This window comes from Polypterus senegalus, chromosome 7 (genome assembly GCF_016835505.1).
Source record: "Polypterus senegalus isolate Bchr_013 chromosome 7, ASM1683550v1, whole genome shotgun sequence".
Taxonomy (NCBI): Eukaryota; Metazoa; Chordata; class Cladistia; order Polypteriformes; family Polypteridae; genus Polypterus; species Polypterus senegalus.
The window spans coordinates 120104172-120131873 of NC_053160.1; the positions used below are offsets into that span (position 1 = coordinate 120104172).

At 37.9% G+C, this 27702-nt stretch overlaps 1 protein-coding gene across 5 annotated transcripts in view; it reads right to left on the reverse strand.

Annotated features, from left to right (window-relative positions):
* Positions 1 to 11737: 11737 nt before the first annotated feature.
* tbck (TBC1 domain containing kinase) overlaps positions 11738 to 27702 on the reverse strand; it is a 255240-nt gene continuing 239275 nt past the window's right edge. For 4 of the 5 annotated variants that reach the window (XM_039759206.1, XM_039759204.1, XM_039759203.1 and 1 more), the window contains exon 26: positions 11739 to 12505. In XM_039759206.1, coding sequence (XP_039615140.1) covers positions 12395 to 12505 — 111 coding nt within the window. In that variant the 3' untranslated portion in view covers positions 11739 to 12394. Of the gene's footprint in view, positions 12506 to 27702 lie in introns of all 5 variants that reach the window. The other variant, XM_039759207.1, reaches the window with a different exon arrangement.

Below are 27702 nucleotides of genomic sequence, written 5' to 3' on the forward strand. Positions count from 1 at the left end.
TGGTAGTCTCATTAAGGCAGGAGTGCACAACTCAGCCACCCTATTATTTTTTTCTCCCGTATCGTAAATAGTGCATATTGGTCAGGCACCACAAAAGGAAAAAGCCAAACAAACATTTGTCTTTTTTCTTTCTAATCGATCACATGTATTGAACAGAAAATTAACAATGTGTATCTCTACAACGTGATAAGATAGTAAACGTTAAACCCTGTACTACTTACAATTCATTCCAGATAGCTTTCAGAAACACCTTCACAGATGTTCATGGTCTGCTTGAGGTGATGTTCAGTCTTCACATAACAGAACTACCATCTACTGTAAGGCACAAACACAGCTCAGTTACGTGTGGGAGTCCTCCATCCTCTCTTTTCCTCATGAATAAGGCCTTGTTTCTTCTGGGCTACTTTTTATAGACAGAAATCAAGACATTACCATATTAACCAACAAATCATTTAGTGGTGTTTCGCTCGCTCACAATTATAAGCATGACCATCAAATGTGGCTCAGTTAACAAAACAGTTCCACATAAATGGGCAGTTGGTCCTGAAGTCTACAAATATCAGGACTTTGATTTTCATTTCAGCAAATGTCAAGCATCAAGTTTCTTCTTTCAGTAATATTTCCCACACAAATCCAATTTCTATGCTTATACACAGAATCCACAAATTATACACAGAATCCACAAATCACAGATATGCAGCACTTTTGTATACAATCCTCTTTTATGCTTTGGGAAACCTGCAGAATAATTTTGTCTTCAGTTTGGGTAAGTTGAATCAACTCTTCCAAAATTATCGACAGGCCGCAAAACAAAATTTTAACCCGATAATTGTTTATATAAAAAAAAAAAAAAATGCTATCACTAAAGTCTCTTTTCTGGAACTTTGCCTTTTATTCATACATGATGTCAGCTTTTCTGCCTCACTATTGTCTGCTAACATGGGAATGCCTATACAGTATTCGCTGTATATTAGGCATGTCAGCCAAAGTTTAACTAATGAGCTAAAAAGGTACGACTCTTGTGGTAATTTTGACGGGAGTGAGCATGCATAACGGCATGAGATTAGATATATGGAACAGTGAGATGGATTCATCAGTCCTTTCAAATCTGTTTTTTTCTGCTTTTTCAATCTGAATGTTAATTTAGTCCATTAGAAAGAACAACTAAAGCGTATGCAGTCACATCACAACCACAATTCAGACCATAGGGATGAAGCCAGAGTTTAAAAAATAAATCCTAGTAAAAATGAAAGAAAAAAGAAAAGCCGACTTCACACAAACTCAAAATCTAACTGGGGTAAGGGGCTTTCCAAAGAGTCACTGCTAGCCGCTTTACTACCAGGCCATCAAGTGAGATTCAATGCCAAGGGTGGCTTTAGGACTGTAGCAGTAGAGTGTTGTACCATGTAACACATGATGGATACAATGAGAAGTCAAGCAAAATGGCACCTTTTATTGGCTAACTAAAGAGATTACCGTATATACTTGCGTTTAAGTTCTCCGGTGGATAAGTCGGGACTTGATTTTAACCATATAATTTCCAGTATTTTATGTCGGTCATACAAGTCAAATGCAGAAAACTCATGCTATTGGTCCAACAGATTATGATATACTAACGCCCAATGAGAGAGTAACCACGGAGCACACTGACATTTTTTTGTATTGTGCCTACGTGACCACACAGTAATACCCGAACTATTCCAAAGCGATGTTTGCACTGATTTGTGTTTTTTGTATCTCATACCCTCATACACCTTTACCATATCAGCATCCATTATCTATGATGGTGCATTTGATCAGAAGAAAATATGAAACTGGTTTTATAAGTTGGGGTCGATTTTATGATTGATTTTTCGGGTTTCTAGACCCAACATATATGTGAGTATACAGTATACGGTACATTGTGCAAGCTTTCAAGGCAGCTAAGGTCCCTTCTTCCGGGATGATGTAATTACAAGAAGGGGCCCGAGTTGCCTCGAAAGCTTGCATAATGTAATCTGTTCAGTTAGCCAATAAAAGTTGTCGTTTTGCTTGAAATAAATATGAAAAAGGCAAAGTGATGTCCATGTCTTTCAAGTTACAGTAAGAACTAATAAACGTCATGAATTACCATATATTAATAACTTTAAAATACACAAACCTCAACAGTAAAGAACTGATTTACTCTGTTGAAAATAATATAAGATGTTATGAGTATTCTCTCACAAGAGTGGAAACCTGTGGACATTCCCTTCAACTTGTAGCGATGCTACATGAATGGGGACGTCTTAAATGTGTTCTGTCCTGAGTCGCATCTTTTATAGCGTTGCCCTGTTTATATAGTCTGTTGTGTGTCAGGAGAACGATGTAGAGCTGTGACCCCTCGAGGTAATTGTCCCTGTCGATCAAAATCAAAATTATCTGGGCCACTGCTATATAAACAAGATAACGAAAAGAAATGAGGATCAGTTACAACCCCGACACTTCACTGGAAACCAAAGAAAGACACAGATACGGAATTTCCACCCTTTTCATGATTGCTGCTTCCGATGCCAAACATTCAAGTGCTTCACCATCACTTCGCAAAGCCTGGGGCTCAGGATCATACCGACACACTGAGGACCGCACGGTGAGACTGTTTCATACGTATGTTATTTACTGAGGACACTTATCAGACGGACAAGGTTCACTTTCATTACTCATCTTCCATTTACTCTTTTGGACTTTTATGTGTGTTTCATGTTCGGTGTATGGACAAGGGAGGATTTGTAATGTATATTTATTGCTGTACCTTTTATTATTATATTCCAAAGGTCACTTTTGGGTTTGTATATTATGTTGGGGCTGGTTGGGGTGTGATATACATATATATATATATATATATATGTATATAAACTGCTCAAAAAAATTAAAGGAACACTTTGGAAACACATCAGATCTCAATGGGAAAAAGAATTCCTCCTGGATATCTATACTGATATAGACTGGGTAATGTGTTAGGAACGAAAGGATGTCACATCGTTTGATGGAAATGAAAATGATCAACCTACAGAGCCCTGAATTCAAAAGCGCCCCAAAAATCAGAGTGAAAAAATTATGTGGCAGGCTAGTCCATTTTGCCAAAATTTAATTGCAGCAACTCAAAATTGTATGCAGCACTTTGTATGGCCCCTGTGTTCTTGTATACATGCCTGACAACATCGGTGCATGCTTCTAATGAGATGACAGATGGTGTTGTGGGGGATCTCCTCCCAGATCTGGACCAGGGCATCACTGAGCTCCTGAACAGTCTAAGGTGCAACCTGGTGGCATTGGATGGACCAAAACATAATGTCCCAGAGGTGTTCTATTGGATTTAGGTCAGTAAAGTGTGGTGGCCAGTCAATGGTATCAATTCCTTCATCCTCCAGGAACTGCCTGCATACTCTCACCACATGAGGCCAGGAGTTGTCGTGCACCAGGAGCCACTGTACCAGCATAGGGTCTGACAATGGGTCCAAGGATTTCATCCTGATACCTAATGGCAGCCAAGGTGCCTTTGTCAAGCCTGTAGCAGTCTGTGTGACCCTCCATGGATATGCCTACCCAGACAATCATTAACCCACCACCAAACTGCTCATGCTGAATGATGTTACAGGCAGCATAATGTTCTCCATGGCTTCTCCAGACCCTTTCACTTCTGTCACGTGCTCAGGGTGAACCTGCTCTCATCTGTAAAAAGCACAGGGCACCAGTGGTGCATCTGCCAATTCTGGTATTCTATGGCGAATGCCAATCGAGCTGCATGCTGCTGGGCAGTGAGATCAGGGCCCATTAGAGGACATGGGGCCCTTGGGTCACCCTCATGAAGTCTTTCTGGTTGTTTGGTCAGAGACATTCACACCAGTGGCCTGCTGGAGGTCATTTTGTAGGGCTCTGGCAGTGCTCATCCTGTTCCTCCTTGCCCAAAGGAGCAGATACTGGTCCTGCTGATGGGTTATGGACCTTCTATGGCCCTCTCCAGCTCTCCTAGAGTAACTGCTTGTCTCCTAGAATCTCCTCCATGCCCTTGAGACTGTGCAGGGAGACACAGCAAACCTTCTGGCAATGACACGTATTGATGTGCCATCCTGGAGAAGTTGAACTACCTGTGCAACCTCTGTAGGGTCCAGGTATCGCCTCATGCTACCAGTAGTGACACTGACTGTAGCCAAATGCAAAACTAGTGAAGAAACAGTCAGAAAAGATGAGGAGGGAAAAATGTCAGTGGCCTCCACCTGTTAAACCATTCCTGTTTTGGGGGTCATCTCATTGTTGCCCCTCTAGTGCATCTGTTGTTAATTTCATTAACACCACAGCAGCTGAAACTGATTAACAACCCCCTCTGCTACTTAACTGACCAGATTAATATCCCATAAGTTTCATTGACTTTATGCTATACTCTGATTAAAAAGTGTTCCTTTAATTCTTTTGAGCAGTATATATATATATACATAATTGTTTGGAGTTTGTTTCACTACTTTCATTAATATATATTCACTTTGCTATTTTACATACTATTTGCCTTTTTGCTTATTTTGGGGAAGTGATATGGAAGAAGTATGGCTTGTTTAGTTTAACATTCCCTCAGGTTACCAGGCCACGGGTCCTGGCGGTGTAATTGCCGGTCCAGACGATTGGGTCGGCCGTTACAAACTAAGATGGCAGGAAAGAAATCAAGCAACATGTTCTCAAGTCATTGCACCCCCCACAACAGTTTCTTCTTTTCTTTCTTGTCACTTTTTTAATTATTATTACTTATATGACAGTAAGCACATATGTAATTCCTGGACATACTTGTGTAAGACAAGTAAAGGAGAACAATTTCACAAATCTAATTAGAAATTAGGCAACGGCAAAGGCACTTGAGAGACTGAAACAGGAATTAAAACAGGAGATGAAACAGGCCAATGAATGTCTGCGACAGGAAATCCAACAGGCAAATGAAAGGCTGCGACAGGAATTCCAACAGGCAAATGAAAGGCTGCGTCAAGAGGTCCAACTTGAACTTCGACAGGTGCTGGGCAAAATTGAAGAGCGCATTGAGAAAAACTCGGCTAAACTGAGCACAATTGCTGATCAATTGGAGCATCTTAGTGAGACATTCACGAATCGGATCGAAATAGCCGAACATCTAGCTTCCAGTGCCGAGGAAAGAGCAGTAAATGCCAGGTCGGAATGTAAAAAACTCGGAGAAAAACTTGGAGACAGACTGGCTGCTTTAGAAGATGGCAATAGAAGGTATAATGTCAGAATTGAAGGCCTGCCGGAGAATCGAGAAAGTTTAAACCCTGTGAAATTCGCAACTGAACTTTTTTCTAAAATAATCGGGGGCGACTTTAAAGCAGAATCTGAGATAGCAGCGGCTTACGTCGCGGATCAAACACCGTCAGACCCGACCAAGATCTTTTATAGTTCGTTTTGAGCGATTATCATTTAAGTTAGAGGTGATGGAACTCCTCAGAAAAAAGGAAAATATTATATATGAAAATTGCCACATTCGCGTCTTCCCTGACTTCTCTCCAGCAACAGCTATTAAGCGCAGCCTTCTATAATATTAAACAGAAGCTACGGCAAGCCAATGTCAAATACGGCCTCCTGTATCCGGCAAAACTGAAAGTGGAATGGCAGGGTCATTTCTATGTTTTCGCTAGCAAGGAGGAGGCAGAAAATGAGTTAAGAAAGCTGATCCCGGGACTATTCTGATACATAATTGTGAGTCATGGCGGTAAATGATAAAGCTAGGATTAATAATCTACTGTCTGATCTATTTGTTTTAAAATACGGGTTTTTATCAGCATATATTCTCATATTCTTATTATTATTACTTATTATTATTATTACTTACTTATTACTTATTATTACTTAGTATTACTAGGGCTAAATGTTTATGTTTTATTGTGCTTAATTACGTTTTCCTCCTCTTTTTTCTTTTCTAATTATTTCATGTGTACCCTAAATGAGACTGTTCAATATCATACCCTTGGTTTGCTGTTATTGCTATTACTGCATTAAGACTTGTTATGCTTGTTTTGGACACATCTTTAACACCATCACCTGGGTTTATTATCTGGGGATATCATCTTAATGCACTAAAATTGATGAAGATTATATGTATGTGTATGTGTATGTATATATGTATATATGTATGTATGTATATATATATATATATATATATATATGTATATATATGTATATATATATATATGTATATATTAAGTGCAAAATTCTTTTTTCTTTTTTTTTCTTTTTCCTCTTTTAAAGACTATATTGGTAACAGATATCTCTATCTTTTAACCTTAAAGCGCCACTGCATGGGGGCTTGATGTGCTTTGGGCGTGCTCTGTCTCTGGGTATGTCAGAGGACTGGGACTGCATGAAGTGGGTTTTAGCCTCACCTGGGGAGGCAAAAAGGGAGGGTGGGGGTTAAGGGGAAGAGAAAGAGAGCAGGCTTGATCTATATCTAATCTATCATCTCAATCTTTATAATTATAACTATCAACGTAATAATAAGCTGCATGGCAACAACTCTTGGGGAATAGGAAATTAAGACCTAAACTATTTCACTTCCAGTTAAGACTATAAATGACACAAAAACTCAGAATCAGTGTCTCCATGATGGGACAGTTAACTTCGTAAGCTGGAATGTTAAAGGCCTGAATCACGAATTAAAGAGAAAGAAAGTACTTTCTCACCTAACAGGTCTAAATGCTAAAATAGTATTTTTACAGGAAACCCACTTACTAAGTAAGGATCAGTTCCGGCTGCAAAAGACTGGACTGGCCAAATGTTCCATTCTAGTTTTACAAAGAAAACTAGAGGGGTGGGAATTCTCATACATAGAACAGTACCATTTGTAGCATCAGATGTAGTATTGGATCCTGAAGGGAGATATGTGATGGTCATGGGAGACTTATCTAACTGTAAAATGATTTTGATAAATGTTTATGCACCTAATGTTGATGATAAGGAATTTATACAAAATTTATTTGCATCCATTCCCAATCTGAACACTCATAAACTTATAATGGCTGGGGACTTTAATTGTGTTCTAAATCCACTTTTAGATAAGACTTCCTCCACAGGGGAGCGGCAACTAACACCGCAAAGATAATTACAAAGTTTATAACTGATCACAACTTATCAGATCCCTGGAGGTTTTTAAACCCAAATTCAAGAACATATTCTTTCTACTCACCAGTACATCATTGCTACTCAAGGATTGATTACTTCTTTATAGATAATAACTTCTTGCCTAAGATTAAATCTTGTAAATACGATGCTATTGTTATTTCAGACCATGCTCCGATGATCTTGGAGCTGAAATTACTAAGCCCCATACACTCACCCGCAGATGGCCTCAATCCGCTTCTATTAGCTGACGAGAATTGTACTGAATTTATATCCAAACAAATTGAATTCTTTCTAGAGACAAATACATCCCCTGAGATCTCTGCAGGAATACTCTGGGAAACTCTTAAGGCCTTCTTAAGAGGACAGATTATCTCATATCTTTCCCACAGAAATAAATCCGAAGCGAAGAAAGTAGCAGAGATAAAAAGCGAAATTACTAAAATAGATGAAGAACATGCCAGACTACCAAGCGAGACTCTACATAAGAGGAGGCAGGCTCTACATTCAGAATTAAACCTCTTGACAACTAAAGAAACCGAACAACTAATTTACAAATCCAGACATCATTATTATGAACATGGGAGAAAGCTAATAAGCTTTTAGCGCAACAAATTCACAAGCAAGATGTGCATACGCAATCTCGGTAATTACTAACACGAATGGAGATAAAATCATCGAACACAAAAATATAATGTACACTTTTAGAGACTACTATAAATCCCTATATACTACTGAGTTTAAAGAAGACAATATACAATCTAATGCATTTCTGGATAAATTACAGATACCACAAATTGGCGCTTTTAGTGTAGAGGAACTCGATAAACCTCTGTCATTATCAGAATTACTGGATGCTATAAAGTCACTCCAAGGTGGAAAAGCAGCAGGCCCTGACGGCTACCCTGCAGAGTTTTACAAGAAATTCTCCCTCAGCTAGCTCCCTCCTATTAGCAACATTTACAGAAGCCAGAGATAACCAATCTCTTCCACAAACCTTTCGCCAAGCACTAATCACTGTCTTTCCAAAACAAAATAAGGACTTATTACAATGTGCATCATACAGACCAATTTCACTTCTGAATAACGACGTTAAAATACTCTCTAAAATCATAGCTAGAAGGATGGAGAAAGTGCTCCCTCAGTAATATCACAAGACCAAACTGGATTTATTAGGGGCCGACACTTATCTTCAAATCTTGACGCCTGTTTAATGTAATATACTCACCAACTAAATCAAACACCCCAGAAATATTATTATCATTGGATGCAGAAAAAGCATTCGACATGATTGAATGGAAATACCTTTTACTATTTTGGAGAAGTTTGGGTTTGGCCCGAACATTTGTGCATGGATTAAATTACTGTATACTAACCCAGAAGCTTCAGTTTGCATCAATAACATTTGCTCAGACTACTTTAAACTAGAGCGTGGCACAAGACAAGGATGCCCTTTGTCACCACTGCTGTTTGCAATTGCCATTGAACCACTGGCAATACATTGTCGAAATACTGATCAGATAAAGGGGATTAGCAGAGAAGGACTGGAACAGAAAATCTCATTATATGCAGATGACATGGTACTGTATATATCGGACCCAGAAAATTCTGTGCCTGCAGTCTTAGCAGCACTCACAGAATTTCAAAAGCTCTCTGGTCTCAGAATTAATCTGAATAAAAGTGTACTCTTTCCGGTGAATTCGCAAGCATATAATATTAGATTAGACACCCTTCCTTTTATCATTGCAGAACAGTTTAAATACCTCGGGGTAAACATCACAAGTAAACATAAAGCTCTTTATCAACAAAATTTTTCGTCTGCATGGAAAAAATTAAACAAGACTTGCATAGATGGTCAACCCTTCATCTCACACTAGCTGGAAGAATTAACACTGTTAAGATGAATATTCTTCCTAAGCTCCTTTTTATTTCAAAACATACCAATATACATTAATAAATCGTTCTTTAAGCAATTAGATTCAACAATAACCTCATTTATTTGGAATTCTAAACATCCACGCATCAAAAGAGCGACCCTACAAAGACAAAAGGCAGAAGGTGGCATGGCTCTACCTAACTTCCAGTTTTATTACTGGGGCAAATATACAGTCGATAAGAACCTGGACACAAATAGAAGAACATACACAGGCATGGACCGCAATAGAAGTAAAATCCTGCAGTACTTCTTTGTATTCCTTGCTCTGTGCTCCAATAAACACACGTTATCGGCAATACACTAATAACCCAATTGTGCTCCACTCACTTAGAATCTGGAACCAATGTAGAAAGCATTTTAAGACGGAGAAGCTTCTTTCTGTGGCACCCCTGCAAAAGAACCACCTCTTTCAACCCTCACAAACATATGCAGTTTTAATATCTGGAAAAATTTGGAATTAACTTGCTTAGAGATCTTTATATAGACAACGTCTTTGCATCCTATGAACAATTACATTCCAAATTTAACATTCCAGCTACAAATTTCTTTCACTATCTTCAAATCAGGAACTTTGTTAAACAGAACCTTCCAGATTTTCCTCATCTTGCACCCTCATCCACGCTGGAAAAATTATTGCTCAATTTCAAGGAGTTAGACTCCATCTCTACAATATATAAAATCCTTTTACAATCCCTTCCTTTCAAAGATCCAAGAGGACACTGGGAAAATGACCTCTCAATTAATATATCAGAAAAGGAGTGGAAAGTAGCAATGCAGAGAATTCACTCAAGCTCCATATGCGCAAAGCATACAATTATACAACTCAAAATTATATATCGAGCACATCTGTCTCGACTAAAACTCTCAAAATGTTTCCAGGGCATGATCCAACCCTGCGACGTTGCAACCAAGCCCCAGCCTCACTAGGTCACATGTTCTGGGCCTGCTCCAAATTAACATTATTCTGGACAAAAATTTTTAATTACCTCTCAGACAGTCTTGGACTCACAATCCCTCCTAACCCATTAACAGCTGTGTTTGGGGTTCTTCCAGAGGGTCTTAAAGTGGAGAAAGACAAACAAATTGTGATTGCATTCACTACACTGTTGGCACGCAGACTTATTCTGATAAACTGGAAGAACCCAAACTCTCCTCTTTAAGTCAGTGGGAAACCGATGTGTTATATTATTTAAAATTGGAAAAATCAAATACTCAGTTAGAGGATCTGTGCAGACTTTTTTCAAAACATGGCAGGATCTAATCAGTAATATTTTGAAATGAGTTTATAAAGCACAGAGAATTTGTTGATTTAGGTATTTTTTACAAGCCTTAAATTTTACACCATTTGGCTTGCTCTCTCTCTCAAGGGTGGGGATCGATCTGTTCTTAGCATAATTCTTTTTTTTTGTAAAACTTGATTACTATGTATTGATTGTAATAAAATTAATAAAAAAAAAAAAAAAAAAAAAAAAAGAAATTAGAACAACTCTACATACTGTATATATCAGAGAGGAAAGAAAAAATATGCAATTTTTTTATATTTACAGGAAAAGTAATAAAGAGCTTATAAAGTGCTGTTCATTTATATTTTCAAATAATACTGCATGGTATCATACAACCTTATGCATCTATTTAAATACTCTAATTATAAATGTTCTATGAAGAAGTAGCCATTGGGACACACATCTCGTAATATTACTACCTCAAAGTCCAGGGTCCTGAATTGAAACCCTAGCCCACTGGCCTCTCTGTGTCGAGTTTACATGTCCTCACCTTGTCATCCATCATAAATGCTTTATACAGCCTCTTAATTATACACATGATCTTGTTTCTAAAGTCATTATACGGTATCTGAGCTTTTAGAGCAGCCTTTGCTCTCTTGTTGACATTGATTTTTTTTTTTGGCTGAAAACACTCTGACTTTCAATTCAGTGGGCTCTAGTTATGTGCTGCCCACTCCAGTGTTATTTATATGAAGGATTCCATGCCTACAAGTAAAGGGTCCCATGACAAAGACAAGAGAAGGGTGGACTCTGATGCCAAGCACAGTTGTGCGATATAAAGAAAGCACTAACATTCACAAACAATAAAAGAATATCACAGATAAACACAGTCAGTTTATGCCTAAAATGTTGAGAAAACAAGACTGCTTATTATTTCAACACAATTTTAAAAACACAATAATAAAAAAGTTTCTTCTTACAGACGGGCAGATGTCTTGAATGATGCAAGTGGGATTCAGACAATTCTAGAATTGGCCTGTTTTTTCATTAATGAATTTCTTTTTTGCAGATAGCTTTTCCTGCAACAATGGAGTAATCTTCCTGTTTCTAGCTAATGACACTGATAAGAAAGTCACTGAAATGAAAACACAAAAATAAGAGGCATTCTTTACACGTACACTACTTTCGGCTTTTGACCGTGCATTAAGGACATTTTTCGGGAAAGCTAGAATAAATAAGAGCAATGAAGTGTGCAATTTGTTTCATTATTCTGTTTTTTTTTTGTTCATATGCAAATAACATTATGTAAATCCATCAGAAGTGCCTTGGCAATGATTGTAAAGCATTCATTACAGCTTTCCAAATTTTTCACACCAAGAGATTTTCCAGATCAAAGTTAGTACCAGGAATGTAAGCAAAATACACTTCACTGTGTTGCATTGATATTTTATACAATATTTTATTATTATCAGTACACATAATTTTACAAGTTATTATCAAAAGGGAAATACAGAAAAAGAAAACAGTGAGATTGTAAATTAATATGCATTTTAAGGTACCTGCTATTGTCCAGAGACAAGATGTACAGGCAGATCATAATTTATAAATTAAAGACATAAATTTAAAAAATATCACACAGTACTCATTTGAAGCAATTATGAAATTACTTATGTTAAAAAAAATAAGTAAAGTCAACTATTTTGGCTGATTTCACTCTTACTGATATCTTGTTGAAGACAGGGTTTAAACTTTCCTTGTTCAGTTTAAGCTGGTATTATATATAGATTAAGGGTGAAAAGCTGGTGCTGAAAATTTGCTTCCTTGGGGTCTTGAGTGAACATTGGGTAACTGAAAAGATCAGTTATCATCCCCTTCTAGGATTACCAGTTCGGAAAGAAAGAAAGAAAGAAAGAAAGAAAGAAATTGTCATTCTTCAAAAAAAATGTGAAAAATGGGCAATTTCCACCAAAAGGAGATCAGTGACGTTACTGCACCATAAGGGACATATAATGATATTCACAGATAAAGCATCTTGGGAAAGTCTTCTGCTCTGCATTGTGAAGCCTGGCCAGATCTGGACAGGGAACACAGTAGCAGACCCCCACGCTCAGATCTGGGGGGACAGAACAGTAAGCAAACCTGTTGGCTTCATTTTGTTGATCCCTCCATCGAGAATGCAGACACGTGGATACTTCAGCTTCACCAGGTGCTCAGCAAACTGAAAGAAACAGAGAATAAATTTGTATTTTTTAAGGACATAATGTGATCTGGAACAGTTTAAATTCCACTAAATTACTGACCAGTAAAACTGAACGTTTACTTTTGGCTTTAACATAGTTTCATTCTCCATGCGCCACTTTCAAACTCATTCATTTTACATAGCTTAGAGTAATGTCACATTATGTAAATAATCTTTCAGGTGGAAAAAAGGCAACATTTGGATAAATGTTCCTAATAAAAATATTAAACACTATTAGAACAGGGAAAGGTTTTTTTAACCTAATCTCTCGTTTTTCTCACCAAACCTAAATTACAAATGAACTTAAACATGGAATGAAGTCATTATAAAAAAAATTTCTGGGCCTGCTTTTTCTATTACAGAGGGAGTTGGCACCTCTTCTACTGGGTACATGAAGGAGCAGCCCTGGTAAGAATACGCCAATCCACTGCACATTAATCACACTGACCCAATATAAAATAAACTCAACCAACACATGTTTAGGATATGAGAAGTAAAAAAGTAATAGAGCCAGAAGTGATGAGACTACATACTAACTTAATACCTCGCCATCTATAGTGGATTTTTTTTTTTTTTTACATAAAACTAGGAAACTTGTGGACTTCCAGTCCACAATAAAGGTTGTTCATAGAGAGCAAGCTGAACATTTCCATTGTGGCCACATGTTATTTTGTTTACACTATGAAAAAACTAAAGTTCCAGAGCAAACACTTTGGCAGTGTATTGTTTGTAAGAAGAGCTCTTTCACCAACCATTGGTGTAAGGATATAAATGCAAGTGGGTGGAAGTTAGGAGTATTTGACAATCTCCTCATTTGTTGGCATACATTTCTCTGTTGTTATTGTAGCTGCTTTCTATATCGTGGAGTATATATGGCATATTGACAAGTGAAGGATCTGACCACTGGACAGCTGGAACTGGGAGGCAGCAGTCCTGTCCACTGTGTTACTCTGTTGTCCATATTAAATGTTTCATTGAAATTAAAAGCCATTACAAGAATAATCAATGATTTACTTTATTTTTCTCACGTAACATTTTTAAATTTATGAAAATGTCATTGGGGAGTGTCACCAACAATAGCAAGTACTGCTAACACACCATGATTGCATACTATAAGTAGTCTGATGTGCTAGCTTTCACACTTACTGCCACATGTCATATGCAGTGCAGAGACATGTAACCACTTTACAGGTCACAAATATGCGGACAGAAAAGCTTTCTTGTAGGAATTTCAACATAGCAACTATGTAAAAGAAACATCTCCAATTTACATTATTCTTCAAATAAAAAAAAAAACACTTGCTGAAATATGTTCCAGGACCAAAGACTCTTACAGAAATGCAGGGATGCATTATTAAGTGTGAATCCAATAATATCAAATATGTGTAAACTGGGTCACAGCTCAGCTAGAAAACAAAAAAAGACAAACTACTAAAAGCAAAAACCTTTAAAAGAGACAGGGAAATACAACAAGAAAAAAAGCATGGTGTAAAACTGAATCGGTATTATACAGGCAATGTTTTCCAACCATTTACTCATGTAGCAATACCCACAATTTCATTTACCGATTCCTCTTTTTAGTTTAGATCCCAGAAGATGTACGAAGATTGCTCGTTTACATCTGAAACTTAAAAGTTTGAAAATGAAAGGTAGACAATATGTTCTGACTGTCTAAAATTTAATTTCTCTTATCGGTATCCTAGTACTGAAAGAGCCACAGAGGGGCCTGCCGCTAAAGGTCTACAGTCAGACTCTTTTGAAGTTTGTGATGAGTTTTTCGAAACAATATGGGTCTGTAGACAGGTTATCTGTGTCAGTTTGAGAGATGCAAACAGTCTTCATACCTGGCTATAAAGCTCTTGTCTCTATTCAAGCCATGTTGTAATGTATAAAATTTTAACATGAGTTTAACTTCCCATTCTTTTCTCTCTTGCTGTGTTTTGAAGTTGCCCATAAGCACTGTGACTTTAAAGTCCCTCTCACAGTGTCCATGGCTGTTGAAGTGGGACGCTACAGGAACATCTGTGTTGCCATGTTTAATGTGGAATCTGTGCAAATTCATTCTGTGGCGGAGTGTTTGTTCAGTTTCTCCCACATAGAGTGCAGTGTCAGGATATTTCATGCAGAGAATTAGGTAGACAACAGATGACCTGCAGGAAAATGATCCCTTTATGTGATGTTCAAGTTGGCAGTGTGGTATAACTATACGCTCTGTATTGTACATGTGGACGCACGTTTTACATCTTTTCTGTAGGCAGGGAGATGTCCCATTTTCTGTCGGTTCATTTAGGGAGCTTCGGACAATTAGTTGCTGAAGGCTTGGTGGTTGTATGCCAGGAGGGGAGGTTCAGGAAATACTTTTTTCAGTGTTTGGTCATTGTTTAGCATTGGCTGAAGTTCTTTTATAATTTTTCGAAGATGTAGGTTTTAGGTGACAACAAGGGGGATGCGGTTCTTGTTGTCTTTGTTTTTATATTCCAGAAGGTTGTCTCTGGGTATGGCAATAGCTCTTCTTATTTGAGTGTCTGTTGTTTTGGGGGTATAACCTTGTCTGATGAAATCTTGTCTGAGATCCTGCAGTTGTTGATCCAGGTCTGTCGGGTCTGAGCAAATACGATTGTACCATATTGCTTGGCTAAAAATAATGGAGCGCCTTATATGCTTGGGGTGGAAGCTGTCACTTCTTAGGTAGGTCTGTCTGTCTGTTGGTTTGTGAAAAACAGAAGTTACAAGGGTGTTGTTTTTCAGTTGAACGGTGGTGTTGAGGAAGCTGACTTCTGTTTTTCAGTAATTCAGCTTAAGCTTTATGTTGGGGTGAAAAGAATTATATTCATTATGAAAATGGAGGAGGTCCTTATCACTGGCAGTCCAGATTATGAAGATGTCATCTATGTAACGGAGATACAACATTGGTTTTAAGATGCACATTGACATGAAATCTTCCTCCAATTTTGCCATAAATAGGTTTGCATAGTGAGGTGCAAACCGACAGCCCATTGCAGTCCCCATTTGTTGCAAGTAGCAATCTTGTCCAAAGCAGAATAGATTATGTGTCAGAGTGAATTTTATCATTTCTATTACTGACTTTGTGGGTAAGTCATGTTGTCTGAGGTACGTTTCACATGCCAATATGCCATCATCATGGGGGATGTTTGTGTACAGGGCCTCAACATCCATTGTGGCCAGTAAGGTTCCCTCAGGTAAGGGGCCTAAAGCAGACAGTTTTTTTAAGAAGTCAGTGGTGTCCTGGATGTAGCTGGTTGCGCTGCGAGCGAGGGGTTTAAGAATGTGTTCCACCCAACCTGAAACCTTTTCTGTAAGAGAGACAATTCCTGAAATGATAGGCCTTCCTGGGTTCCCTTCTTTGTGGATTTTAGGAAGCATGTAGAAGTAACCCATTTTGGGGTTCTCAGGAATTAAACTTTTTACATGATCCCTGATGTCAAGAGGAAAGCTACTTACTATCTTTTTTAGTTCCTTTTTGTAGAGGTCTGTTGGGTCTTCTTGCAGTTTGTAATAATGCATAGTATTGGACAATTGTCTTTGTGCCTCCTGTATATAATCTGATGTGTTCATGATGACTAAAGCACCCCCTTTGTCTGCTGGTTTGATAATGATTTCTGTATTTTCCCTTAGTGAATGTATGGCTCTATGCTCATCCCTAGTACTGTTTTCTATCCGATTGTGCTGCCTGTTTAAGATCCCTGTTTTCACTCTCTGTCGGAAGCAGTCTATATAATTATCCAGGTATGGAGTTTCTGCCAGCTTCTGGTGTCCATGTGGATTTACTGGTGGGGTTGTTGTAACTGCTTGTTGTTGGTTTCTGTGTGTTACAGATTTCTTTCTTGTGGAAAAATTCTTTTAGTCTGAGTTTTCTGAAGAATTCTTCCATATCACTACAGAGTCTGATGTTGTCAATGGGCTTTGCAGAACAATATGAAAGTCCCTTTGTGAGTACTGAAATCTCTGCTTCATGTGGTGTGTATGAGGAGAGATTAACAATGCAGGTCTGTTGCTTTTTGTTTTTTGCTATTAAGTGTCCAGCTTTTTCTCGTAATCTATGCAGTTTTTCCTTTTTGTTGAAAATAAGGAGTTTCTGGAGTCTTTTGTAATAGCAATGGAGCTCCTTTACCATCTCCTGCCTGTCATTTCCAAGGAGCAGCAAATACGGTACAATCGTATTTGCTCAGACACGACAGACCGGGATCAACAACTGCAGAAGCTTAGACAAGATTTCAACAGACAACGTTATACCCCCAAAACAACAGACACTCAAATAAGAAGAGCTACTTCCATACCCAGAGAAAACCTTCTGGAATATAAAAACGCAGACAACAAGAACCGCATCCCCCTTGTTGTAACCTACAATCCACATCTTGAAACACTTCGAAAAATTATAAAAGAACTTCAGCCAATGCTAAACAACGACCAAACACTGAAAAATGTATTTCCTGAACCTCCCCTCCTGGCATACAGACAACCACCAAACCTTCAGCAACTAATTGTCCGAAGCTCCCTAAATGAACCGACAGAAAATGGCACATCTCCCTGCCTACAGAAAAGATGTAAAATGTGTGCCCACATCTACAATACAGAGCGTATAGTTATACCACACTGCCAACTTGAACATCACATAAAGGGATCATTTTCCTGCAGATCATCTAATGTTGTCTACCTAATTCTCTGCATGAAATGTCCTGACACTGCACTCTATGTGGGAGAAACTGGGCAAACACTCTGCCAGAGAATGAATTTATACAGATTCCACATTAAACGTGGCAACACAAATGTTCCTGTAGCGGCCCACTTCAACAACCATGAACACTGTGAGAAAGACTTTAAAGTCACAGTGCTTATGGGCAACTTCAAAACACAGCAAGAAAGAAAAGAATGGGAAGTTAAACTCATTTTAAAATTGAATGCATTACAACATGGCTTGAATAGAGACAAGAGTTTTATAGCCAGGTATGAGAATTGTTTGCATCTCTCAAACTGACACAGATAACCTGTCTACAGACCCATATTGTTTTGAAAAAGTCATCACAAACTTCAAAGGACTTTGTTGGACAGTTATCTTATCTAAAGATCTTGACCATACATTGTTCTTCTCTCTCTTGTTAAATTAATCTTAGCCTGAATGAACTTATTAATTTTTTACATTTAAAATTTTTCATTTAAAGATTTACCAATGTTGTTTCCTGTCCTAGTGTGTGGATATAAACACAGGGAACTTCAGTTTCTGTATTACATCTTGCCTGAAGAAGGGGCCTGAGTTGCCTCAAAAGCTTGCATATTGTAATCTTCTTAGTTAGCCAATAAAAGGTGTCATTTTGCTTGGCTTTTCTCTACATTCATAATGGCTAACACAGTACAACACCCTAGTACTTAAGGTTACATACAAACTAATCACATATAAACTAATTTAGATTACATATAAATAAAAATAGAGTTAAATAATTTAATGACAATTGTACCACATTATTCATTTCGCTTTTCAGACTATCCTCTTAGCTAGAAATGAATGCCTCATTTATTCAACTTTTATCAACATGGTGGCTTAATGAAACACATGGCCAAGAGCTGGCTGCTGAATTGTATTTGGGTATTCTGGGAGGAATATGTGCGAATTGTGCTTTTATCTTGTGAAAGAAAGCAGAATTGAAAACCGTATGTGTGCAACACGCCACATGCTGGAAGCAGATGGGTCTTACTCCATATTCAGTGAAGGCAGGGAATTATCTTCTATATTGCAACCTAGAACAAGTTGACATTGAAAGGATTTCTTTTCTTTGCTTCACATACTTGAAATGGTTCACCCACCAGCTTGTACCAAGTAGTACCTGGCCCTCTAAACAGCCCCACTGAGTGTATAATTCCCATTTAACTGTGAATTCCTGTGGATCATTTATCAGGCTACATTTACGGTCAACTGCTCCTGTCATTAATGTAATGTCTTGAGTAATAAGTTTATCCACTGCTTTTCTTAACAAGACTAGCTGACTTCAAATAGCATGTGACAATGGAATACATTGTCGATAATAAAAAACAGTTTAAACACAGAACTATTTAGTTAATGATTGACCATGCAGCTATACAGTAAAAGACCCGTCAATAAATCATAGCAGGTTGCGTGTTGAAAGCTCTTTTTGAGAAAGACAGAGAGAAGGTAGGGGTCTGCAGAATGCAGCAGAGATATGTGGCATGTGGAGGAGATACCAATTTGGAATTTCCATGAGTTCAATCTTTGACACCCGCTTTTTATTTTTCAAATCACACTTGATTTTCACGACTGTAGTTAACACCACCTATAAAAAAAGTATGAATCTGTCTGCCTGCTTGATATGTTTTGCAGTGGGTATCTCGTTTTTGTTTCACAGTCTACAAATATTAAGAACAGTAAGTACAAGAATTGAATTGATTGAGAGTTATACACACTGATGACATAAAAGGAAAGTAGCCAGTTTTAATAACTAATGCCTATTAAATGCACCTTATTTCATAAAAACTATGAATGGATTACAGGGTCCGTTCACAGTAAAGGGGTGTAAAATTGAAGGTTTTTGTTTATTTAAGATTTACACAAGAAACATAAAAAATTGTCAGTTTTATTTACAAAAGGAACAAAATCAAATAAAACGTACATTATTATAACAGTTTCACACAAACAGAAACATATTTACAGTATTTAGCAATAACAGGATTAACAATAACAGGATTTAGGATCAGGTTTTAAAGACTAATCATAAAAAGAACTTGTTGACAGAATCAACTGCGGTTTACATTTCATTGACTAAATTAACCGTTGTGCTCTACTATTCTTCAAACTCACCAAGCCAAGGGGCAGTAACAACAATACTAAGAGTATAAGTACTTAAATAGCCATGAAAAGAAAATCCTGCACTAATTATCATCGATTCACGTACTTCCTAATTATTGCCAAATTACCAGAAACCCAGAGTTGCAACAATTACTCAGAATATCACGCCAGTGTACAAACCACTTTAAGCAGAGGTACAATCCAAACACTTTTAGATGCCTCTATACTGACAATATGTTTGCATCCTATGAAAAATGACAGTTTTGCAAAACACGGTGCAGTTTAGTTAAAAACTTCACATTGCATGCACCTTTCTCAACAAACATGGTCTAAAATATATCCAGGGCAACATCTGAATTGTGAATGATGTTATCAAGGGCCTGCCTTGGTATGAGATACGTTTTGGTAACAACTTTGCTCATCTGACAGACTGTATTCATTACATTTAATCAACACACTCTACTGTTTGGAGTAGCACTAGATGAGACATCACTCGCACACTACAGTGCAGAGTCTCTGTCTTATTTTAATCATTTGGAAACCTCCAATTAAGCTTCCATAACCTATTCTGAAAATAGCATCTTATTTTACTTAAACTAGAAAAAAATCACATTTTTCTCTACTAGGAACAATATAAACTTAGAATTTGGCAAAAAATCACTAATGTTATACTAAAATGAACAAGTTGGGCCTATGGTAGTCCTTTTGTAGCTCAATACTGTGACATCTCGTGTAGAAGTATTGTGGGCACCAAACAATTCTCTGGGTGTCCTTATAGTTCGAGACTGAGCAGAACGAGAAGGAGTGACAAAAGACAGGGAGACACAGACAAAAACATTGGGCTTTTCGATAGCCATGATGCTGTTTTATTTATGTTGTCAACAAAATATTATCATGCAGGTTTTTTTTTTTTTGCACAGTCCCACCGCCAATGATACACAAAACCAAAAAAGAATATAGTTTATACATTGAGTATCCTAAGTACCACAATGAAGATAAAAGGAAATAAATAAATGCATATGCACAAACAAAAAGGTAACCTTCCTCGATGTTAGCTGAGCCAGGAAGATGCTCCAAAAACAATACATAGTCCCAAAAAACTAATCCACAAAAATATTCAAAAAGAAAAATGTTTATACCAAATTGAATAGTACCAAAAGCCCAATTTACATAAATACCTCCACGAAAAAAATGATACTAGAAAATATTTATATGTACAATAGAAAAATATATAAAGTAAAGCAGAAGCCGGAATGTTAGCTGTACTTGGGTATGCACTACAAACAACACTCACCACACTCAACAGACAGTCAAAAGATGGCAGGAAATGCCTTTTATATGCAGCACAATTTTTGCCAGCCATTCACCACTTGCATCACCCATTCGCTCCAATCGTGGCAGACATTAGTAAGTCCAAGCTATGCGACATGCCACGCTTCTGCAAAATCTCTATTAATTATACCATGGCCTTAATTGTGCTAAGACATCAGGCTTGAACAAAACGACTCCCCCAGAACAACAGTAGATTTTTTTCATCATTCTCTACTTATCCTGAGATCCCCTGCACTTCTCCACACTAACTAGACACTCTGCACCTCTTCTTGCTCCAAGGTGGGAAGCTATGAGCTACCAGCATTGGGTCCGGACAGCATGTAAAACCATGTAGACCTCCGCAGCTGTAAAGATACCTAGACGCTACTGTCTTGTCACGCAGCCCCTTCAATGCACTGCTCAAACTCCAGTGCACATGCCCCGTTGCACGTACATATTTAACAAGGTAAGCACTATTTTTTCTTTTCTGTTTATTCCTATACCTCTAAAAGGTAGGCAAACTTGCTTTCCTTTTCTTTTTGGTAATGTCTGACCATTGCCACAAACATGTGATATGTAAGGAACTAATACAAATTTGAGTCAGGGTGGATTACTGGTATTTGTTTTACAGGGAACATACTGGAAATATATGGGAAGCAAAAGAAAAAAAAAACATCCTTGAATCGTTGAGCATGTCCAAATTCCAGGGGCATTAAAGAATATGTTCCACATTATGGTATATTTAATAACAGTAAACATGCATAAATTATAAAACCTTTGTTTTGATTCCAACATCCCAGAAGTGTCTTTTAATACTTTGCTCAATTAACTAATACCCATGTCTTTAATCATGAGTTCATAATCAAAATATTAATCAATGCCTTAAGGATATGATTCTGCTATGTAAGATTTATTTTATTTAATATATACAGTGGTGTGAAAAACTATTTGCCCCCTTCCTGATTTCTTATTCTTTTGCATGTTTGTCACACAAAATGTTTCTGATCATCAAACACATTTAACCATTAATCAAATATAACACAAGTAAACACAAAATGCAGTTTTTAAAATGATGTTTTTTATTATTTAGGGAGAAAAAAAAATCCAAACCTACATGGCCCTGTGTGAAAAAGTAATTGCCCCCTGAACCTAATAACTGGTTGGGCCACCCTTAGCAGCAATAACTGCAATCAAGCGTTTGCGATAACTTGCAATGAGTCTTTACAGCGCTCTGGAGGAATTTTGGCCCACTCATCTTTGCAGAATTGTTCTAATTCAGCTTTATTTGAGGGTTTTCTAGCATGAACCGCCTTTTTAAGGTCATGCCATAGCATCTCAATTGGATTCAGGTCAGGACTTTGACTAGGCCACTCCAAAGTCTTCATTTTGTTTTTCTTCAGCCATTCAGAGGTGGATTTGCTGGTGTGTTTTGGGTCATTGTCCTGTTGCAGCACCCAAGATCGCTTCAGCTTGAGTTGACGAACAGATGGCCGGACATTCTCCTTCAGGATTTTTTGGTAGACAGTAGAATTCATGGTTCCATCTGTCACAGCAAGCCTTCCAGGTCCTGAAGCAGCAAAACAACCCCAGACCATCACAATACCACCACCATATTTTACTGTTGGTATGATGTTCTTTTCTGAAATGCTGTGTTCCTTTTACGCCAGATGTAACGGGACATTTGCCTTCCAAAAAGTTCAACTTTTGTCTCATCAGTCCACAAGGTATTTTCCCAAAAGTCTTGGCAATCATTGAGATGTTTCTTAGCAAAATTGAGACGAGCCCTAATGTTCTTTTTGCTTAACAGTAGTTTACATCTTGGAAATCTGCCATGCAGGCCGTTTTTGCCCAGTCTCTTTCTTATGGTGGAGTCGTGAACACTGACCTTAATTGAGGCAAGTGAGGCCTGCATTTCTTTAGACGTTGTCCTGGGGTCTTTTGTGACCTCTCGGATGAGTTGTCTCTGCGCTCTTGGGGTAATTTTGGTCGGCCGGCCACTCCTGGGAAGGTTCACCACTGTTCCATGTTTTTGCCATTTGTGGATAATGGCTCTCACTGTGGTTCGCTGGAGTCCCAAAGCTTTAGAAATGGCTTTATAACCTTTACCAGACTGATAGATCTCAATTACTTCTGTTCTCATTTGTTCCTGAATTTCTTTGGATCTTGGCACAATGTCTAGCTTTTGAGGTGCTTGTGGTCTACTTCTCTGTGTCAGGCAACTCCTATTTAAGTGATTTCTTGATTGAAACAGGTGTGGCAGTAATCAGGTCTGGGGGTGGCTACGGAAATTGAACTCAGGTGTGATACACCACAGTTAGGCTATTTTTTAACAAGGGGGCAATTACTTTTTCACACAGAGCCATGTAGTTTTGGATTTTTTTCTCCCTAAATAATAAAAACCATCATTTAAAAACTGCATTTTGTGTTTACTTGTGTTATATTTGACTAATGGTTAAATGTGTTTGATGATCAGAAACATTTTGTGTGACAAACATGCAAAAGAATAAGAAATCAGGAAGGGGCAAATAGTTTTTCACACCACTGTAAATCCTCCTTAGGGTAAAGGGCCTTGCATATACTGGGGAAGCTAAGACCTTTTCTATATGGCCCTTTTAACTCTGTCAGGTTGAACCATGGCATAGTGGGCAGCAGCAACATAGCAGTGTCAGGAGTGGATAATCACAGACGTGACAACAGTAATACCATCCATTCAAACTGTGTGGAAGAAGGCAATGGTAGGCAATGATAAAACAGTTCTGTACTTTGCCAGGAAAAATACAACGCTAGACATAACAAAATGATTCCAGACACGACGACGGTGAATGGGTCACTCAGGCTGAAAGGCACATGATACAATACAACTGAGCTAAGGATTCTTCAGAGGACAGCAGGTGTTTATGAAGCTTCACAACCAAAGTCTTTGGAAGACCTACTTGCAAATGTTGCCAAGTTAATAACAAAAATCTAAAGTTGTACCAATTCTCCCACTATGCTTCAAGATTTGTCAGATCAGGTCAGTAGCTATGTGATGCTGCTTTCTTACGATAATTGAACCTTACTCGACTCTACAGTGAATTTTATAGATATAAATGACTATGGGAGTGTTAAAGAGCATTCCCTGTAATGGAAGAGGACCCTTTTTAGTGGTGTTTTCAAATTAGGGCCAGCGCAATGCTGCTGTGTAAGCACTGGCTCCCAACAAGTTCACACTTTGATTGAGAAAACAGATAAAAACAATATTAATTAAATTAATTAAATAGTGAAAAAAATAACTTTGTATAATGTTAACGTTTACCCCCCTGGGCGGAACTGAATAGTCGCATAGTGTGGGGGGTGGAACGATCTCCTCTGTCAGTGAAGCAGGACAGTGACAGCAGTCTGTCGCTGAAGCTGCTCCTTTGTCTGGAGATGATCCTATTCAGTGGATGTGCTGGATTTTCCATGACTGACAGGAACCTGCTCAGCGCCCATCACTCTACCACAGATGTAAAACTGTCCAGCTCCGTGCCTGACTTCCTCACCAGTTTGTCCAGGCATGAGGCGTCCCTCTTCTTTATGCTGCCTCCCCAGCATACCACAACGTAGAAAAGGGTGCTTGCCACAACTGTCTGATGGAACATCTGCAGCATCTTATTGCAGATGTTGAAGGACACCAGCCTTCTAAGGAAGTATAGTTGGCTCTGTCCTCCCTTGCACAGAGCATCAGTATTGGCAGTCCAGTCCAATTTATCATCCAGGTGCACTCACAGGTATTTATAGGTCTGCACTCTCTGCACACAGTCACTTCCAATGATCACGGGGTCCGTGAGGAGCCTGGGTCTCCTAAAATCCACCACCAGCTCCTTGGTTTTGCTGATGTTCAGTTGTAGGTGGTTTGAGTTACACCATTTAACAAAGTCCTTGATTAGTTTCCTATACTGCTCCTGCCCACTCCTGATGCAGGCCACGATAGCAGTGTCATCAGCAAATGTTTGCACGTGGCAGGTCTCCGAGTTGTATTGGAAGTCCGATGTATATAAGCTAAACAGGACCGGAGAAAGCTCAGTCTCCTGCGGCGCTCCTATGCTGCTGCCCACAATGTCAGACCTGCAGTTCCCGAGACGCACATACTGAGGTCTGTCTGTAAGATAGCCCACGATCCATGCCACCAGGTATGAATCTACTCCCATCTCCGTCATCTTGTCCATAAGGAGCAGAGGTCGGATGGTGTTGAAGGTGCTAGAGAAGCCCAGGAACATAATTCTTACTGCACTGGCTTTAAGATTCAATAGTCTTTTGAGCATAAAACTAAAGATTGTTGGTGTAGAAATTAGCAAAAGGCATACATTTATACTCTTTAAAAGATGAAATAAGTAAATTCTTGAGAGGTTCACTTCAGTGAACATTAGCAGGAATTCTGCTCCTTAATGCCACAATTACCTAGATTACTGTTCTAAGGCATTCCAACTTCTAAATTTAACATTAACATTCTTAAGTTGAAAACACTTATAACTAGTTAAGTTATTATAAAGGCAAAACTGATACAATAGGATGTCCGACTCATTCTGTCATTCATTTAGTTGGGAGTTTATTATTTTCCTCACCTAGTAGTTAAAGAGAAATGAGTCAAACGAGAAAGGGTTCATGTGAAACAAAGATGCTATCTTCATTTAAGAGCAGCAAAATAAGGCCCTGATGTAGAATAAAGCAGAACGCTGCATTCAGATTGACAGGCATGATAGCACCTTCAAGCATTCCCTTTACCGGGTCATGAGACCACTTATATCCACATGTTCCGCAAACATGGCTCCAAATCACGCTTAGAAATCTACTTTTGAAATGCTCTCAGAGGAATGCAAACTGCCTGTGACCAAGATCAGACAAAGCATAAAGCCAAGAGGAGTGAAGAAGCAGTTTTGTTACTTGGACTTAATTCCAATTTGGGGGAAAAGGTTTAAATAAATTAAACAAGAAAAAGAAAAATGCTTTACCATATATGGTATTCTGCAGCAGAGCTGCATAATGATAAGCTTTGAGCATTTCAGTAAAATTCCTGCCCTGATATTTAAAAATTGTCAATTCAACATTAAGGAAAATGATGCTACAAAATGTGAAACTTGTATGAGCAGTGGTATCATCTATCCTAGGATTTGGGATTCAGGCCTCAGCCCAGCATCTATCCATGAAGCTTCTCCCTCTATTTGTATGGGGTTTTTGCAAGTCAGGAAGTATTCTCCTGCATTCAAAAGATAAGTGTGTAAGCTTAGCCTGTGCCTTTAAATTGACCTAAATGAGTGTCTGCTGAGGGAAAGACTCACTCAATAATGGAACAAAATGAGTTTAGAAAATAAACAAAATTATAAAGGTTTAAAAGATACTGCAGTTAATTATAAATGCACCTTGCATGTGGCTATTTGAATCTCTGTAGTATCAATACAAAAAGCATTTAAAAAATGGGAAATAAACATTCTATAACTATTATCATAATACAATCTCAGAAATAGAGGAGCATTCAAGTTTGAGCATACTGTGCCACATGCTGTACATTATAAAAGCCTTTTAGGATCGTAAAGACAACTTTGATTCAGCTCGTGATCCAGCAAGAAGACCTTCTACATTTGCAGAAGATAAATTCAGATTCTAAATATTTGTTACATGGACAGGAACCAGAAGCCGATCAGTAGCATTTATCTGTAATTCTATCCCTGGGAACATACCAGGGATAAAAATTCAAATTATACAACCATTGAACATGCTACAACTATTTTTAATAACTTATATAATCTAAATACATTAAGAAAAAGAAAACATATTTTCAAATATTCTTAATCCAATTTAAAGTCACGGTGGCCAGTCCACCACAAGGCCTATTGATAAATAAACAAACTAACAAAAAGGCCAATTTAGAACCTCCTGTTAGCTTGTATGTCTCTGGGATAGGGGAGGAAACTGGAGTACTCAGAGGAAGAACCACACACACAAGGGCAATCTGTACATGGACGGGAACCAAGTAGGTGATTCAACACTAGAATATACAATCCTGATTGCATGCACAAATGAAAATCTAATCTATGCTGTATTGCTTTTAAAAACTGAATTTACACATTTTGCAATTCTATTCTGAAAATTACTTTTGACTTCCATGCAAGTCAAAATGCTCACCTTAACATTTCAAAATGTAATGGAGTATCTTTCTTTTTTAGTCTCTGTACATTTACAAAAGTCAAAGAAATGATTTGTTTTTTTTAAAGAAAGGGACTTTGAAAATTAAATGATCCTACTTAACCAAATAGAATTCATTACCAAATAAAATGACTACTATAATGTTGAACAGATAGCAAAAAAGAGGAGAGGCATAAGCTGTACAAAAAATTGTGAGGCCATATCTGGAATACTTTGCACAGTTTTGGTCTCCATATTGTCCATATAAAACAATGGTCAGTTTAGTACTGTGTTTTAAAAAATGCAAAACATATTTAGAGTTGAAACAGTTTGAAATAATTACTGTATAACTGCTTACATGTCTACATTTTTATACAGGGTGGCGCAGGGAAACGGGAATTTTTAAATTGACGTTTAATGCACGAATAAACACATTACAATATACATTAATGATGAAATGTATTGTACAGGATATACAATTAATGACGTAATATTCATTTAATATTCTAATTTTATGTTTTGAAAAAAAACATCATGAAGGTGGTGTCCATTTCTCTGTACACATTTTGACAGCCTGTTGTGGAAATTCTGCATTGCTCGACGTAACATGTCAAGAGGAATGCCAGCGATTTCCTCTTTGATCCTCCTTTTTAGTTCAATGGTTGCAGGACGTGTGTGGTAAACTTGGCTTTTAAGATGTCCCCCCAGAAAAATTTCACAGGCAATGGAATGTCAACATTGCGTGAAATGATGTGCCTTCCAAACAATCATCAAATAGCTGCCATCGATTGACAGGTAGTATGCGACTCCGTCCTGTTGAAACCCTATGTTTTTGAAATTCAGCTGTGCGAAGTTTTGCAACCTCCGCACAAAAAATGTTTCAAGCAAGCAATAAAGCAATATTCTG